The 16867-nt window shown below is 43.8% G+C and overlaps 1 protein-coding gene across 13 annotated transcripts in view; it reads left to right on the top strand.

Moving 5' to 3' along the window:
• The window catches only part of KALRN (kalirin RhoGEF kinase), a 655749-nt gene that overhangs the window by 385881 nt on the left and 253001 nt on the right, over nucleotides 1-16867 (top strand). For 7 of the 13 annotated variants that reach the window (XM_059920948.1, XM_059920940.1, XM_059920938.1 and 4 more), the window contains exons 17-21: nucleotides 5080-5298; nucleotides 8313-8462; nucleotides 10787-10901; nucleotides 13714-13829; nucleotides 14311-14433. In XM_059920948.1, coding sequence (XP_059776931.1) covers nucleotides 5080-5298; nucleotides 8313-8462; nucleotides 10787-10901; nucleotides 13714-13829; nucleotides 14311-14433 — 723 coding nt within the window. The remainder of the gene's footprint in view (nucleotides 1-5079; nucleotides 5299-8312; nucleotides 8463-10786; nucleotides 10902-13713; nucleotides 13830-14310; nucleotides 14434-16867) is intronic. The other 6 variants (XM_059920949.1, XM_059920941.1, XM_059920939.1 and 3 more) reach the window with 1 other exon arrangement.

The following is a 16867-nucleotide window of genomic DNA, read 5'->3' as shown; positions in this document are numbered from 1 at the left end:
AGACATCCATTACTTGTGGTTCAGTATAAAACTTAACCCACTTCTGAGTGTGTAAGAAATGCAAAGGTGATTATCTTCTACTTTAAAAAAAACACAACAAGATAAAATTTTAACTGTCCATGCCAATAAGTATATCTTTAATACAGTGATCCAACTGATTGCTAGCTATTTTTAAACTAGTATTGATTGATTTCAACCATTTAATTTTCCAAAAGCTATCTTGTATGTGAAAACATAGCATTGATACGAATGATATATTTCTCTAAGATGTCTGATAACTTCTTAGGAACCCTTGCTCGTACCAGAGTCCTGTCTGAGATTTGAGATTTAAAAATAAACTGTGTATTACACACACAGTATGGACGAATTATTTTCTAAGGAAGAACTAACCAGAGGAAAGAAGTTTTATCATCAGCAGCTCTGTCGCATTTTACTGGCATGCCCAAATATTAGAGCGTTGGAATCTATTCATTGTAAAGGAAAAACCAAGATTGGGATTATAATCAAGAATTAGGCGCACAGTGGTCAAAACCCCATCGAGAGGCAGCAGTGAAGAGAACGAAGGTTGGGCAGTCACATTCAAGGCTTGGCATGAAGGTGTGAGGGATGCTAGGCAGAGAGAAGACAGCCTTTGGCGATACCTCCTCCTTGTTTATCTTGAATGTGGAGGTTTACCTGCCCCATCAGGTAATTAAATTTTCAGTCCCTTAATCAAATGTTGGGCAAGTAAAACCAAGCATTATAAAAAAAAAAAAACACACAAAAACCAAGCGTTATGACACCCTTGAGTATCTCAATGAGCTAGTAGAAAATAGTGGGTAAATGCATTAGCAATGCTATTGAAATAACCAAATTCCACCTGACTTGCCTATGCAGTATGTATGAATTTGTATTAGATGCTGTTGCAGCCTTAACAGAATAGAGGCTCACTAAGCATCTATATATCTCTTTAATTTCATGGATGCAACTTGATCAAATATTCTTAGAATAGATGTTGAGATATAGACCCCTGTCGAGTTTATGTCTGTGGACTCAAGAGGACATGGCAGAATAGATAGGATTTCTCATAGATCTTGGGAATGGAAGGTAGGCAGGGTCTGCAGCTTGGCTAGGATAATGACGAGAACAGGGCCAGAATTTCAACATATGTTCCTTCTCCAGGTGGCTTTGTGCTTCTCTCTAAATGTGTCAGTTTAGACCAGGTTCTGCATTGGGGGAACATACTCCAGGGAGGATTTAAGCAATTTGATAGGAGATCTAACTAGTCTGGTTTGATTTAACCCATTTTGATACTGTTACTGGAGGCCTTTACAGTGATCACTGACAGGGAACATAATTTGACTTCTTGGGCCCTAAGAACCCTGGGCTTCAGAAGGGAAAATAAAATGGCTATAGGTAAGATGATCATATAAGTTATTGTTAGAACTGAGACACTTTTAAGAGTGAAGGAGAGAATTATTAATAACTAAGCCAGGAAAAGCAGCATGTACTAGAACTCTCATGGGCAAACCAAGATGTTTGCTCACCCTAGCTTTGGTGGCCTCATCAGTCTGAAGGTTTTGGTCTCCTTAAAGAAGGTCAGAATGTTTACCTGAGGTAGCCTTGGTTACAGAAAACTTCCCCAGAGCCATTCAGAGTGCAGAGCAGTACACAGCTCTCCAGAAGCATAGCTTTATCAACAAACCCAGATTATTGTTTGTTAGTATCCAAATGTTGTGGCTGATGTGTCTTCAAGAACTGTGAACATCATAGAGACACACTGGATTTTAAAATCCATTTTTATTTGAAATCCTCTTATGCATTTTAAGCATAAGCATTATGACAGAAACAGTAGTTAAAACTGGATAATAAATTCAGTTGATTTGGTTCGGTTTTCTTCCATGTCCTTCTACTAAATATGAACATCCTTGATAATCCATGTCTCAAAGATACAGCGCTCAATAGGATTAGCTAATAGTAGAAATAAATACAAAATAATGACTCAAGCTTTAGCAAAGCAGAGATTATGTCATATGCATAAGAGTTTATCATTTAGGTAATTAAAGGGAAGAAGGGGCTCCCAGGACTATTAGATAATAATGAGTTTCAGAATAAGGAAGAGGATTTGTTACACAGCATAAATTATAGGAAAACAAAAGTTACTCCTCTGTCTCCTCCATTCTTAGAGAAAATATATAATAACAAATTTATGATGACAATTATATGCTGGTTTCATATTTTGAGGAGAAGCCAAATAGTTATCAGAATCACTAATGTTCACTTGGTGAACCTTTCCTCTGAATGAGAAACTGTAGATACTGTTCTAATTGCTAGAGATGAAATGATATGGTGTGATATGGTGGAAGGGACATAGATTTGGGAATAGGTCAAACCTGAATCTGGTTTCATCACTTCCTTGGATGTACATTTTTGGGCAAGTCCCTTAACCGGCATGAGTCTCAGTTTCTTAATCTGTGAAGTGGGAATAATAATATCCACCTTGGAGTAGTGTTATGAGAACTAGGGAAAAAATGCATAAGTACAGTTCCTAGCACAAAATATATAACTGGTTAAATGACAGCTATTAAAGTGATTTTTTTAAAACAGTCCTTGCCTTGAGAGTTTCAGTGTCTTAAGTAAGGAAAATCAGCCAAGCGTTAGATGAGTGATATAGGTATTCAGAAGAGGGTAGTTTTTAGTAAGTCTCAGGCTGTCCAAAAAGGCCTCTTTGAAGGAGGTTGGATCTGAACTGAGTCTCCAAGGGAGACTGGATCATAGATGAGGAGAGTCTAAGAGGTGTTCCTTAAAGGCAGGGAGAATGAAGATGGCAAAGGCAAGTTTGTTTTCATATGATCTTTGTAAGGAAGTAGTACATGATAATGAAGTATTTGGGACCACAGTGTGAGGGGCTTTTAATAACATCCTCTAAAGTTTGGACTTGATTTCATAGCAGTGGGTGAACCATTGCAGGCATTTGAATTGAGAGATGGAAGTGATGTTTAGAGCATAAAATTAGGGTTTTAGCACTGGAAAGGATGTTAGAATTCTCTTAACTGAAGCACTTCCTGTTACAGAGACTCTGTCAGAAATGTAAGGGACGGGTTCGATGGGTTAGAAATGGAAGGCAGGAAAAGGCTAGTTAGGTGACCACCACAGAGGCCTGGGTATGAAGTGGTGAGAGCTGGACTGGGACTCAGGCTGAGGAGCAGCAGGCAAGGATGATGACAAGACTGTGACCCTAGATGGCCGTGAGGAGGGCACCGTCCACAGGATGCTGGACTGCCATGGGAAGACGGTTTCAGAGGGAGGAGGAGTTTAGGTTTAGGTGCGGAACTTGAGCAGACATCTGGGAGGAAGGTGGAGGCTCTGATTGGGCAGGAAAGCCATTCTCATTCCTTGGCAAGGGTTCCTTTTCTCTCTGGGAAGATATTTCACTTCTACTGAGAATGCATCTTTGTAAGTGACTAACATGGGACAGGCAGCTAGAACATCCGAATCAGTGCTACCGACCTAGGTGAGAGGTGTGACAGGCAGCTCACCCTCACATCCAAAGACCATTAAAGATGAGGCTCAGATATCAGTCGAGGAATATAGATTGGAGAGTCATTTACAAAGAGGAAATGATAGAAGCCAAGGGAAAGGATGAGAACTCTATAGACGTGAACCAAAACCAAGAATGGACCTTGGGGTACCTCTACATTTAGGAGGCAGGAAAAGAAAATGGTACCAATAGGTAAAACAGAGAAAGAAACCAAGGATTTTTAGTGGATCATTTCTACTCGTTAGTTTATTTTTCTAGCTTCATGCAGCAATTAGGGACCCAGATGCTAATGTGGTCATCAGGACTGAAGGCCGACTCAGTGGCAAAGCGAGGGAATAAAGGAGTCTAGGCTGCTGGAGGAGGTCGTGCTTACATAGCTAACACTGAGGACAGATTCAGGCGGGGAGGGAGGGCAACCAGGAGGTGGTTGATAGACTCTGTAGACAGGCTGCCATCTGGAATGACCATGAAGGGGGAGGCAGAGGTGAGAAGAGGGGGAGGTTGTACTCACACACAGGAGTGCTGGTGGATTCGCTCTGGGGAACTGTCCCAACACTGCAGCCCAAGAAGGACAGAAATCATTCTGGAGTGAGGTGCTGGGCTTCTAGCTGCTCTTTTCCACTGCCAGCTAAGCTCTACTTGCCTGAAAGTGCAAAGGCCAAATTAGTACTATGCCATTGGGTTGAAATGATTCCAACAGCTGAGTTGGGATAATATTAGCTCTTTGAAGTCGTATGGCTCATCCACATCAGTCCTTTATTTTAATAAATTATAATCCCATTTGGCTCTCTCCCTGCCACCCAGTTCTCCAGCCTGTTCTCCCCACCCCCTACAGTTAAAGTGAACTCAGAGAATGACACTTACCCTGAATAAGAAACAAACCTTCTACAATATAGATTATCCTAAAGGCAAACATAAATAAGGTAGTAATGTGGGATGATGTGTTAAGCTGAATTATCTACCGTGCTGCTCTTTTCCCTTGGTAACTAAGAGATGGTGTGAGATGCTACTCTTCTACTTTATTAACCTGCCAAATGTCTTCCTTCTACTAGAACCTTTTTAAAACTGATCATTCATGTTTAAAATGATTGCATTGTTGGTTGAGATTTGTGTTACATGGGGATATTTTTTATGGGCTATGTTTATTTGATCTGCAGAATGGGACTACAGCAGTAACCTCCTTTGAAAATGCATGATGAATAATTTTATGATTAGATTTGAAAAGGAAATTTAACTAATGTATGAATCAATCAGGAAGCAGATTTATACACAACTGCGTTTCTCTAGCACAGAAACTGAAATGTCTTTAAAATGCAGAGTGATGCAAGTAAAGAGAAAGGAGTGGGGGTAGGAGTTAGGGACCTGAACGATTAGTTAATGAAATTGTTTGATATTCTTTTTAAAAATGTGCTTAAAAAACAATGATGACAACATGTTTGAATCAGTCATTTAAAGCTCTTTAACTTTTCTGCATCTTTCCACTCACGCCTCACTCCACCCCCTCCCATACCACGCCTGGGTCGTTCCCACGGACCTCTCTCTCCTCCCCTTGTGCCCAGTCCCTCTTTCATGCCACTTCCTTGCAGAAGACACACCAGAGTGCCCTGCAGGTACAGCAGAAAGCTGAGGCGCTGCTCCAGGCTGGCCACTACGACGCGGACGCCATCCGGGAATGTGCTGAGAAGGTGGCCCTCCACTGGCAGCAGCTTATGCTGAAGATGGAAGACCGGCTGAAACTGGTCAACGCCTCAGTGGCCTTTTACAAAACTTCCGAGCAGGTGAGGGAAAGGGCTGTGGAATGTGTGGGGCTGAGACTGACGGAGGACTGTTTCCTGCCTCACACTGCAAATCTGCAGGATCTACCTCAGCAAGAAGCCACTCCTCTCAGTACTAGCCTTTGAGAGTAGAAGAATGATTTGTGGAAACACCACGGTTTGCTTCCTTATAATCCTTTCCATTAGAGGAGTGGACTATGTGATTTCTTACAAATTTCTCAACCTCACAGGATTTCGGTGTTGAAGTAGAAACTGGGTAGGTGTAGGCTGAGTGCCAAGTTTGAGTGGTGTACCAGTTAGCTCTTGCCACAATAATGCTGTGTAACAGATCACCCCACAACCCCGCGGTATAAAACAATAAGCACATATTTTTTGCTTAAGTATCCGGTGTTCAGCTGATCTTGGCTGAGCTTGGTAGAACTAGGCTCCAAGCTGCAGGTTGGGTCTGAATCTGTTCCTATATTTCTCCTCCTTCTTGACCAGCAGCTACCTGAGGCATATTTATGGTGAAAAGCAGGAGTGCAAGAACCCAAAATCTACTGTGCAAGTGCATTTCAAGTCTGCTTGTGTCACATGCATGGCAGTATATGCCTCCTGTGAAGGTTGGGAGAGGAGAGTGACAATTTGCTGAACACAGTCTAATTTACCACAATCAGGCACTATGCACTGCTTGAAAAACATACAGCTCTTTCATTCATGGGGTTCCCAGTCTCATAAGGAAACACAGCTTTCTGTCATTGGAGAACTGTGAGCCTAACTGCTAGGATGGTGCAGCTGTGGGAGAAAAGGTAGGAGATCCCTACAGCAGGGCCATAAAAATGCAAACCCATTACTAGTACATCTGTACAGCAATATGTGCAAGGGCTAAGAGGATTTTTAAATGATTTGGGTGCTGTTAGGGGACTCTTTTCATGAAACAGAGGTTTAAGACAGGAGTAATTTTATTCAGTATAAAATAATTTCCTCATTCAAATCACTCCCTGGTAGAAATATAGAAACATTCTCCTCTGGGTGATTTACAGGGACCATGGGAAAGTCTATCTCAGAGCAAACGTAACATGCCTGTCAGAGGACCCTGCAGCCAGTATTTATCTTCAAACCTTCTCTCAGTCCTCCTTTCAGTGTTTCAGAGAGAGATGATGCCTTTGATGGCCTCGGAAGTGGGAGCAGCAAACTAACGAGATAAAGAGCTTCTCCAGTTGATCTGTAAATTCAGCACATCCCAATCACACCCCAGCAAGCTTTTTTTTTTTTTAATAGAAATCGATAGGCTGATTCTAAGATTTACGTGGAAATGCAAAGAGACTAAAATAGCCAAAACAGTCTTGAAAAGGAAGAACAAAGTTGAAGGAGTTACACTACCTGATTTTAAGACTTACCCTAAAGCTGCAGTGGTCAAGACAGAATGGTATTGGTGTAAGAATAGACACAACTGAACAGAGTAGAGGTTCCAGAAGTAGACCCACATATATACAGTCAGTTGATTTTTGAGAAAGCAATTCAATAAGTAAAGTCTTTTTAACAAATGGTGCTAGACAACTGAATATCCATATGAAAAAAATGAGGCTTAACCCCTGTCTAATATCATATACAGATTTTAATTTGAGATGGTTCAAGATGCTGAAGGGGACAAAGCACTAGATTGAGTCAGGAAGTTTGACCCTGAACTGACCTTACCAAAGGTCACTTTATCTCTCTAGATTTCTGTTTCTTCACCTATTAAATTAAAGGACTTATGCTGGATACTCTTTCCATTTCCTCTAGCTCCCAAATTGATTGGTTTTAAGTCCAATACTGTCATGGGACAGGTGTCAAGTACTTGTTTTCTTAAAGTTTTTGTGTGTGTATAATCTGTTTTCTCTCAAGACGTGAGCCTCCTGCATGTTTTCAGGCCTTGCAACAAGAGAGGTGTGTGGTGCTAAAGAAACCAGCTGGAGTTCAGGGATAGCCCTCCTCACGACACGGGAAGCATGTTGGCTATGGGGGTGTTCTGCCCGGGACATCTTTCAGCTTATTTTTCAGCTCAGTTCATAACTCAAAAGGCATCTTATCCAATGCCATGTCCTTCACCAAAAGAGATGCCTTTCTCAGACAGAGGAGGCCAAGGGTAGTTAGAGCTGCTCTCCCCTGCTGCCACAGACTATTGAAGGAAAGTATAGGAATGAGTTTCTATTTTCTGCATCCTTCCTTAAGCCCTGACACTAGGCTGCCCTGGGTCTCCTACTGATGCGCTCAACCTAACTTTCCCTCTAAGCCCCATTTGAAATGCTTTTGGTCTTTTGAGTTCCTCTATAAGGTCACTTAGAGCATGGCTTCTCAGCATTTTTAGAACTGAAAAACCATCTTAGCTATCTTTTAGGTCAACCCAAATTTGTTATCCCTCTGAAGGAAATGTGCATTTTATAATAGCTGGCCTGGAGATGTCATTGCCTTATAGTAGTACCTTGAAACACTTTTGCTGGAATATTTTTCCCCAGGGAGGGAAAAGGTAACATTCATTTATGGCCCATAAGTCACACAACATAGGCAACTTCCTCCTTTACCTCTACTTGAGGCTACTTCCTGTAGGGCAAGGACAGATAGTTGGGCAACCCGGTTATCTTCTTCAAACCTCTTTCTCCTGTTCTACCTAATTCATAGACGTATCATAAGGTTATAGCAATATAATATATAAAAACACTTTGAAACCCCCCAAATTACTAGTCTCTCTTCCTTTCTTGCTCTGCATACTATCCCTAGGTGATGTCATCAACCCCCATAGCTTCAGCCTTCAACCATCAGAAGATAATTCCAAAATCCATATCTCGGTAGTCATCTGTCTCCCAAGCTCCAGACGCTGGATTCTCACTGCCTCCTGGACTTCTCTTAGATGTCTCAGGGGCACTGTGCACCTAAGTCTACAAATTAGATTTTGAATGAAAAATGTCACTTCTGTAGGGGTCTCTTAGCTAAAGGTCCTCATAAAATAGGACCTTTAAATGATTAATTTACTAAGTTTTTCCTCCATGATTCATTAGGTCTGTAGTGTCCTGGAGAGCTTAGAGCAAGAATACCGGAGAGATGAGGACTGGTGTGGTGGACGAGATAAATTGGGGCCAGCAGCAGAGATCGACCACGTCATTCCACTCATCAGTAAACATTTGGAACAAAAGGAGGCCTTTCTTAAGGTCAGAGCACATTGTCATCCAAGGTCTGGGACTTTAGCCTTGTTTTTGATCTGCTGTCTCACTCTCCCCATCGCCTCCACCTCCTCCTCCTTTCTGTCTCTGTCTCTCTGTCTCTCTCTCTCTCACTGCTTCATGTGGGCTTCCCATACCCCTCTGTTTTCTAAATTCTTATCTAAAGGGGGCATTTGTAGAGGGGATATTGGCTGGTTAATTTGAAAAGTTGAAAGGTTACACTTCAAACATTCTTTATTTCTCTCGGCACTTTTTCGTATAATTAGGCAATTAGGATGCTTCATTTCTACTGGTGCCATGTACAAATATCCTGATATCCCATTGATGTTAACTGAGAAAAACACCTACTTTCATTTTGTTATGTTTTATCTATAAAAATATTTTAATTGAAATATATAAGCCTAGATAGAAAACTATTAAAATACATCTTTTATAAATGGATGATGCAAAATTTAGGGCAAGAGTTAAAGAAATACATTTAGACATCTTATTTATTTATCCGTCTAACGATTACCAATTACCAATGAATGTAACACTGTTTATTGTGCTGTATGAAGAGAGAGATACCTTATTTTGTTTGTTTTGGTTTTAAAAGAGCCTTAGCTTCCCAGAGAGGAAGCACAGTCCTGCTCTGAACAGCTTTCAGCTGGTGTGGGAAGTTCTCCTAAGCCTCTTTCCTCCTGCCTTTGATCTTCTCTCTGACAGAGCCTTCAGTGTTCAAACTTATCTAAAGGCTCCATTTTCTCTCAAATTCCCTGCTTTCATGTTCTGCTTCCTTTCAGGTTTCTGAAAGCACAAAAGAGAATTTTTATACCCTGACATGTTGCCACTGATTTTCTACAGTTCTGTAATTAACTGCCTTTCTTTTATTAGGGATTTTCTCTACTTGACCACCTCTTTAAGTTTTATTTTTATTCTTTTTTAAAGATGACCTCTCCCTGCCCTTCTCCCATCTATCTGGTATCTGTACCCGCATTTGATCCGAACTCTTAGTAATCAGCTCTTACTAATAAGATTAAATAGAAATTCTTCCATACAGGGCTTAAGATGATTTTAAAAGTCTTCCCTATGACAAAACGAAGTTTAAAACAAAACGATTTATGTAGGGCATGCCAGATATTTTAAATAGAAGTGTAAAGGTATGTCTTCATAAAATTAAATGTTTCTTTTGAAGAAGGAAAAAAGAAAATGTTCTGATGTTTTCCATATGTGCCTAAAACCATAGTTGAAAAACTCCTTATTGTTGTGGGAATTACAAGCCCAATGGACAGAAGATCGAGCTCTCCATGTGCATACATTAGTTGATCTATTTTGGATTCCTTAGCTTTGGACCACTGTCCAGCTGTTAAATTCATGGGCCTCAGAGTGGAAGGACCCACTAGCAGTCTTTTACCACAGCTCCCAGAAGCCATTGTTGGGAATGCAACATTTGAAATAATTTTTTTACCATATGATTTGTAGAATCAGATGCTAAGTATAAAGACGTTTAAAAGTTAACAGTTTTGTCTAGAGATAATTTAATTCTGAAAACTGTGGATTGAAAATTAATGGACTAGCATGTATTATTACCTCTACCATCAGGAAAAATACTGCTTTTTAAAGAAATTCAGAAAATCTCTTGTCTTGAGAGAAACTAGAAGTACTCTGTCAGTAGACCTAGATTCTAGCCCTGACTTGCTTCATGACTCCTGCCCTTGCTGGGCCTGGATTGGGTACAATAGCATGGGACAGACCTGTCCTCTCTGCTACCCACCACTCTTGTGAGTCTTAAGGGCGTGGTACAATGGCTCTTACCCCTTTACATGACTGATATTTCCCAGCAATAGGATCTTTATTCGTCTTATTGAGGCAGGGGTGGGTTTGATGAACAAATACGTTTCTAAAATGTGAGTAATTTAGATTTGGAACATACGGTTAATAGGTTTGATCACTAAATTTGCTTTCTCAAGTCTAAATTAAGCTAACGTTGAAGTGGCTTACGCCACGGGTCATATACGAGGCATTCTGGTGGCAGAGGGAAACCAACCTGAGAGTCACTCTCAGGTGGCCACGCTGAATCAACACGTAGTAGTCAAAGGGTGGCTGATTTCTGGTTTTGTCTGTGATGGAAAGGGGAGAGGCACAGGGAGCTTTTCTTTACTCGACAAAAGAGTGAGCGAGTCTCCTGCACTGGAACTGGAGTATTCCCCAGGGCTCTGCTCACCCAGAGCCCCAGAAGCCTCATCACCAGCACCCCTTCTCCAGTGTCTTAGATCACGTGCCCCTACCAGACTGGGACTTATGTGTGGGGCTTCACACCTTCTCTCTCTCAGGCCTGCACCCTGGCACGGCGGAACGCTGAGGTCTTTCTCAAGTACATCCACAGGAACAATGTCAGCATGCCCAGTGCCGCCAGCCACACCCGAGGACCCGAGCAGCAAGTGAAAGGTCAGTGCAAGCCCTGCCAGCCTCGAGCCACTTCAGCCGCATGGACAAGAGCCTGGGTACCTGGTCTTCATGTGACCTGGTTCTCCTCCTTGGATAAGAAAAAGTGTGATGTGGGATGGTGTGGGTGGTGGCAATTCAACATACATCAAGATTTGGAACGGAAAAATGACTGTAAAATTTCCCCAGAGCTTTTGCATTTATCTTAAGAGTTTAGAACAATGCTAGTAGAATTTTCTGAAATGACAGATGATCTCTATGTATCTACACTGTGCAGTACATGGCCACTAGTCAACCCCAGAGACCAAAGCTAGGGAGGGAAGTGACACTGATTTGGAGTGAGGAGTGGGGACAGGCTTGGCGAGCTGCAGAGCAGACAGAGGGAAGCTCTGACCTCCTCTGGGAAGGGCCTCTCTCCTGCTCAAGGAACTCAGGAGGTGCGAAGATCAGAGGCCACTGGGAAGAATTAAACTTAGTAATCAAAGATCCCTACAGAGAAGAGGGAAGCAACATTCCTTTTCCAGATGTGCCACCCTGTTTGCAGCCGAGGGGCCCTGTGGGTGGCTCGCATTATGTCACCTTCCCCTTCCTGCAGATTTTTCAAAGCCTGTGTTCTGATGTCCAAGTGCAGGTGGCAGCTTGGGTGAGGCCAGCTGCCTGCTGAGAGCGCACACGCCCTGCCCCCGCCCCAGTGTGCCGAGAGTGGCAGCCCCCCAGGGTGAGCAGGATCTGCCGCACCTTCGTGGGCGCCAGGGCAGGGTTTGCCCAAAGGAAAGTTTACCCGATGGGGCACAAATGAAACCTGAAACTCATTAGGATTTTCGCCTGAGCTGGATTGATTCTCTCAGCCACCACAGACGGACCTCAGTGAACAAAACTCTGACTAGGAGACAAAAAGGGTAAAGGAAACACAGGTTCTCACTGTCTTTGCCCAGTTGAAGCTTCCACCTGAGCAGGGACCTACAGTCTCTCCTATAGCCATTTCCTTTCCACCTGCTGCCTGGACCCAAAGCCAGTGCCACTTATTTTAAGTTTTTGTTACAGGAGCAATTATTGCTGCATAACAACCCCTGAAATTCAGTGGCCTACAACTATAAGCATTTATCATTCAATGACTGTGTTGGCTTGGGGACCAGCTGCCTTGGCTGGGCTCAGTGATGCGGTTCTGCTTGAGGCTGCAGGTCTGGCTGGCTTGGCCCCTTCACTGCAGGGTGGGTTCTTGTCTGCTCCATGTGGATTAATTCTGGGACTTTGGTTGAAGGGGCAGCGGTTACCCAGGAGAACTTCTTATAGAGGTGATGGCAGAGGTTTAAGGGGCAAGCTCAAGTGCACAAGCACACTTCAAGCCCCTACTTGTGTCCTATCTATTAACAGCCCCATTTGCCAAAGAAAGTCATGTGACTGAGCCTGAGTTCGGGGGTGAGGAAGTACACTTTGTCTCTTTGGGGAGGAACTAAAAAGCTACATAATAAGGGCAGAGATATAGGGAGAGGTGAATAATAGGGACCATAAAAGCTCTCAGCCTAAGAGAGGAGAGACAGATTCTGTCCTTAGAGAGCCAAACTTCCATAGGGCATTAAAAGTGCACAAAATCAACAAAAACTTCTAAGTACAAGCACTGCAATTTGGGCTGTGCTTTTTTTGTAGAGCACAATAACTTGTGGTTTACAGCCCCAGTAACTCAGGAGACCAAGGTGGCTAAAGACCCAGGCTCTTAAGTCAAATAGCTCTACCCCTTTATCTGACTGACCCTGGTTGAGTTTCCTATCCTCTCCAAGCCTCAGTTTCTTCATCTGTAAAATGGAGATAATAGTGGTCCATGCATCCTGAGGTACTGTGAAAATACGTACCTGCCACATAGTGAGTACTGAGTAAGTGTTAACTTTCCATAGCATCATTATTGTGTATTTTATTAGTATCTAATATAGTTAGCAGGAAGCAGGAGGCAAACAATACAAAATAAATTTGATTGCTTCAAGCTTAGAACATACTATTAGACACTTCAGAAGTCCATCCACATAACCAGCTGCTTCTGGAACAACAGGAGAAGTAGAGAGAGGGAGGGACATGACATGGACGAACAGCTCCCACGGCCACCGTGGTGCCCCATGCCTTGTACACATCCTCACACTCACCTTCATTAGAGATGACGTGAGAACAGCTTTTAGCTTTTCTTATGATCGGTCCCAACCAGCATGGAAGTTTGGGCCTAGAGACATGATTCCGTGATGACATGATTCCAACATAGCTTCCCTAGGCCCATAATTCAGAGGTTTTAAAATTGAGGTTGTGCTGTTGAAGTGCTAAGTGCACAGCCCCTTGTATGGGACAGAGCTTGTGGCAAGTGACACGGCTATCCATGCGGTTACCCCAGTCCTCACGCCGGTCCCCTCTGGCCCTCTCCTAGGACCCCTCGAGAGTGGCTGGTGTTCCTGTCAAGTCCGTTCACTCTCCGCAGGCTCCCAGGCGCCAGTTGTGTTAGCTATTATTTTCAGCACCGATAATTCCCAAGGTCTCTTATCATCAAGGACTAGCTTTGGCGTGAAGAGGATCAGAGTCACTTTTAAGTCACCCTGGGGACATCCTCTTCCCCCCTTCATTGATGGAACCTCATCAACAGGCCTCCCCCAGTCTCCCTGATCTCTGGGAAATCCTCTCTGGACCACACTTTTGCTCCCTTGCTTCTGGTGCTGGATCAGTCCGATGGGGAGACTTGAAGGTCTCAGTTACCTGGCACCTGGGAGCGGGGCTGAAGCAGCCGGTCAGATTTGCTCAGGACCTTCCTGTGACCAGCGCCTGTCTCTCTGCCCTGCAGCCATCCTGAGTGAGCTCTTACAGAGGGAGAACCGTGTCCTGCACTTCTGGACCTTGAAGAAGCGGCGGTTAGACCAGTGCCAGCAATACGTGGTGTTTGAGCGAAGCGCCAAGCAGGTATGTTCAGAGCTTTCCCTGGCGTTGCCTCAGTTCTGGGGACCATACAGAGGCCTAGATGACCAAGACTTGGGACAGTTCTGAAGAGGGTCATAGGAGCAGGCAGAGTAGAGGTGGGAGGTGGGGATGAAAAGAAGAAAGCATCTTTGCGCTGACCAGCCATTCAGCCTTCACCAGGCACTCTGTTGGGAGGAGACGCTGGGGGCAGATTGCTCTAACTCATAGATGACACTGGGCCTGGCCTAGAAGAGTCCGCAGTCTAATGGACAAGACACTCTCTTTGCTGGTGGGTTGTTCCAGGTCTAACAGGGGAGGGCTCTTTCATAAAATCAACTTCCAAGCTACATACTGATTGAATCGTGCCAGCATTTCCTAGGTCCATCATGCTGTCCCAAACCACAAACCTTCACATCAGAGCATGGCATGTTTTCCTACTAACAGCTGGCTTTTGGGGCACTGAATGGGTTGTTTCCTCCTACAGGCGCTAGACTGGATCCAAGAAACAGGTGAATATTACCTCTCAACACATACCTCCACGGGGGAGACTGCAGAGGAGACTCAGGAGCTGCTGAAGGAATATGGGGAGTTCAGGGTGCCTGCCAAGGTAGGAAGCATCCCGGAGCCCTCCCCTTCCACCCAGCGCTCCCCAATCTGGCCAATTTCACATTGCGGGAGGGAGAACAGCCTCTGTACACAGAAATGCTTGACTGCAGAGGCAAGGTGGGGGGACACACAGGTAGGATCGTCTCCTTTGAGACCTGAACGTCCAAAGAGATGCAGCTGTTGGTAGAGCCTCTGTACACAGGAACTCAACTCCTATACGCTGTGCTTCCAAATGGCACTCATCTTCGTGCTCCAGATTCTGGAATCTGCTGTATTCTTTCAGACCAAATAAGGCAAAGGAATGTATTCATGTGAAATGCACATCGTGTGGGAATATCAGCCACATATTCTTGAAATTTGAATGGCTTGGGAAGTCCACCTTTTGGGAAAGGCCAGCGGCTATGGGTGGGTTCACAAAGCAGGTTCCGGAGCTGACTACTTCCCTCTGGCCTCGCCCTGCAAATGAGCCAGGCTGAGGTCTCTGGGGAGCAAAACATGCACTGGTGCACGTACCACACACCCTCACACCCCCATTCGCACCAAGGTGGAGAATGAAAATAATATAATAGAAGGAAATCTCACTTTCATCTGTTTTCCCAGCCAGGATTTGATCTGAGGACCCTTGGCTTTGAGTGAAAGCTGATGTCTCAGTTCCCTCTTTGTAGCATCCTTGTCCCTCACACTGGGCTCCCTGCCATGGAGGACCATCCTTGGCATCACTTCCACATAGGGCAGATGCTATTCCCAGGATGAGAGGAGCTTTTGTGAGAGTCGGGGGTGGGGAACATATTAATGCCTACCTTATCCAGAGATCCCTCTGACACTGCAGCAAATTTCTCTCTAATCTGCTGCAACGAAATTAGGCCCTTAGCCTCCTTCCTGAGCTGGTATTTCAGAAGTGGTTATCCACTTTGTGAATCCTGCACTCTGAACTCTTGATAGTGGGGAGCCTTCCCCCTGCACACTTGTGAGCTTTTGGGCCTTTTCACCCAATGTGAAAAACTGTCATTTCAGATAAGAGATTCATTTCAATACCAGCTAGAGCAGACAGTGCCCAGGAGGTGGCAGACTCACAGAACCCTTTTCAAATCCAAATGAAAATGGGTTTGAATTACCCACTTTGCACCTATCTGCCCCTCTCCAAATAGTGTCAACAACGAACCACTAAGAGGCTGAATAGTATCAGATCCACTGGTGATCCTACTCACGTAGAATGGATCACAGCAGATACCCAGAACTTCCTAGGATCAGAGTCTGTCCATCACCAAAGTGGAAATGTGGAGAGTCATTCAGTCAAATTTAATTCATCCTTCCTTTACAATCTTCCTGTCTTTCTCTTTTCTATTCACATTGTTGTCACCCTAATTGGGTTCCATGCTTTTGGCCTTTCCTTCCTTCCAACCCATCCTGCCCTTCATTGGCGTTCATCTTTAAAACACTACTTTGGTCAGATTACCACCTAGCTCAAGAGCTTTAATGATTCTGCAGTGCCTTTAGGCAACACTCAACAATGTCTACAACTGTGCCACCTTACCACTGCCACTGTATCTTCAGTTAATGTGTTTATGCAGATTTTATGCTCCAGCTGAATGCATATTATTTTCTTACCCTCCAAGAGATACATCATTTATTTTCTTGCCTCTGTATCTTTTCTATACTATTTCCCTGCCTAGAATATCCTTCCCTTCCATCTAGTTTGTACTGTTTAAGAAGACCCCACCTTCCCACTTCAGTGCCTCCTCCTCTGTGTCCCTGCCTACAAGCCGGATACAATCGGCCTATCCCTGCACTGCAGACATTGTCTGTGCAGCCCTTAAGGCACCTGGCCTGGACCGTCCTGTCCTCCGCAGTGTTACCTCCTGTATGAGCCTGCAAGATCCCAAAGGACAAGAACCATGCTTCATTCACGTGCCTAGCTATATCTTATGCATTGAAGGGAGGCTACAGATATTTGAGAACATAAGAGAAAAAGAAGTTTGGGTAGATTTCAACAACGCTTCCTCCCCAAACCTCTATTTAATATGATTCTTTTACTTTGACTCTCTCTCTGTTCTCTCTTCCTCTTAACTATTTCTCTTAATGGGATTTCATCCTCCCATCTATCATTTCCAAGTTTCAGGGCTATTTGTTATGGGAATATCTACAAGATAACGAATCCAGCTGGGGACCTTCTGATGAAAGGCAGTAGCCTCGGCCCCACCACAGTCCCACTTACCAGAAGCAAACCTCTTTTAACCAGCCATCTTTGGTTTTAATCTTTATAACCAATAAAGTGAATTTGAAATGGAAACCAAATTGACCTTAAACCACACGACAGTAAGTATGGTGGCCCTCATGATTGAACCGAGCAATAGAGTATACTGAGTATATTGATTTACTATACTCTGTTCCGAAGAAACAGATCAAGTAGAAGAGACACTGAATATAAAAAGGTA

This window comes from Balaenoptera ricei, chromosome 4 (genome assembly GCF_028023285.1).
Source record: "Balaenoptera ricei isolate mBalRic1 chromosome 4, mBalRic1.hap2, whole genome shotgun sequence".
Lineage (NCBI taxonomy): Eukaryota > Metazoa > Chordata > Mammalia > Artiodactyla > Balaenopteridae > Balaenoptera > Balaenoptera ricei.
Note: the sequence above shows the minus strand (reverse complement) of the source record. Positions and strands in the feature narration are given on the sequence as shown.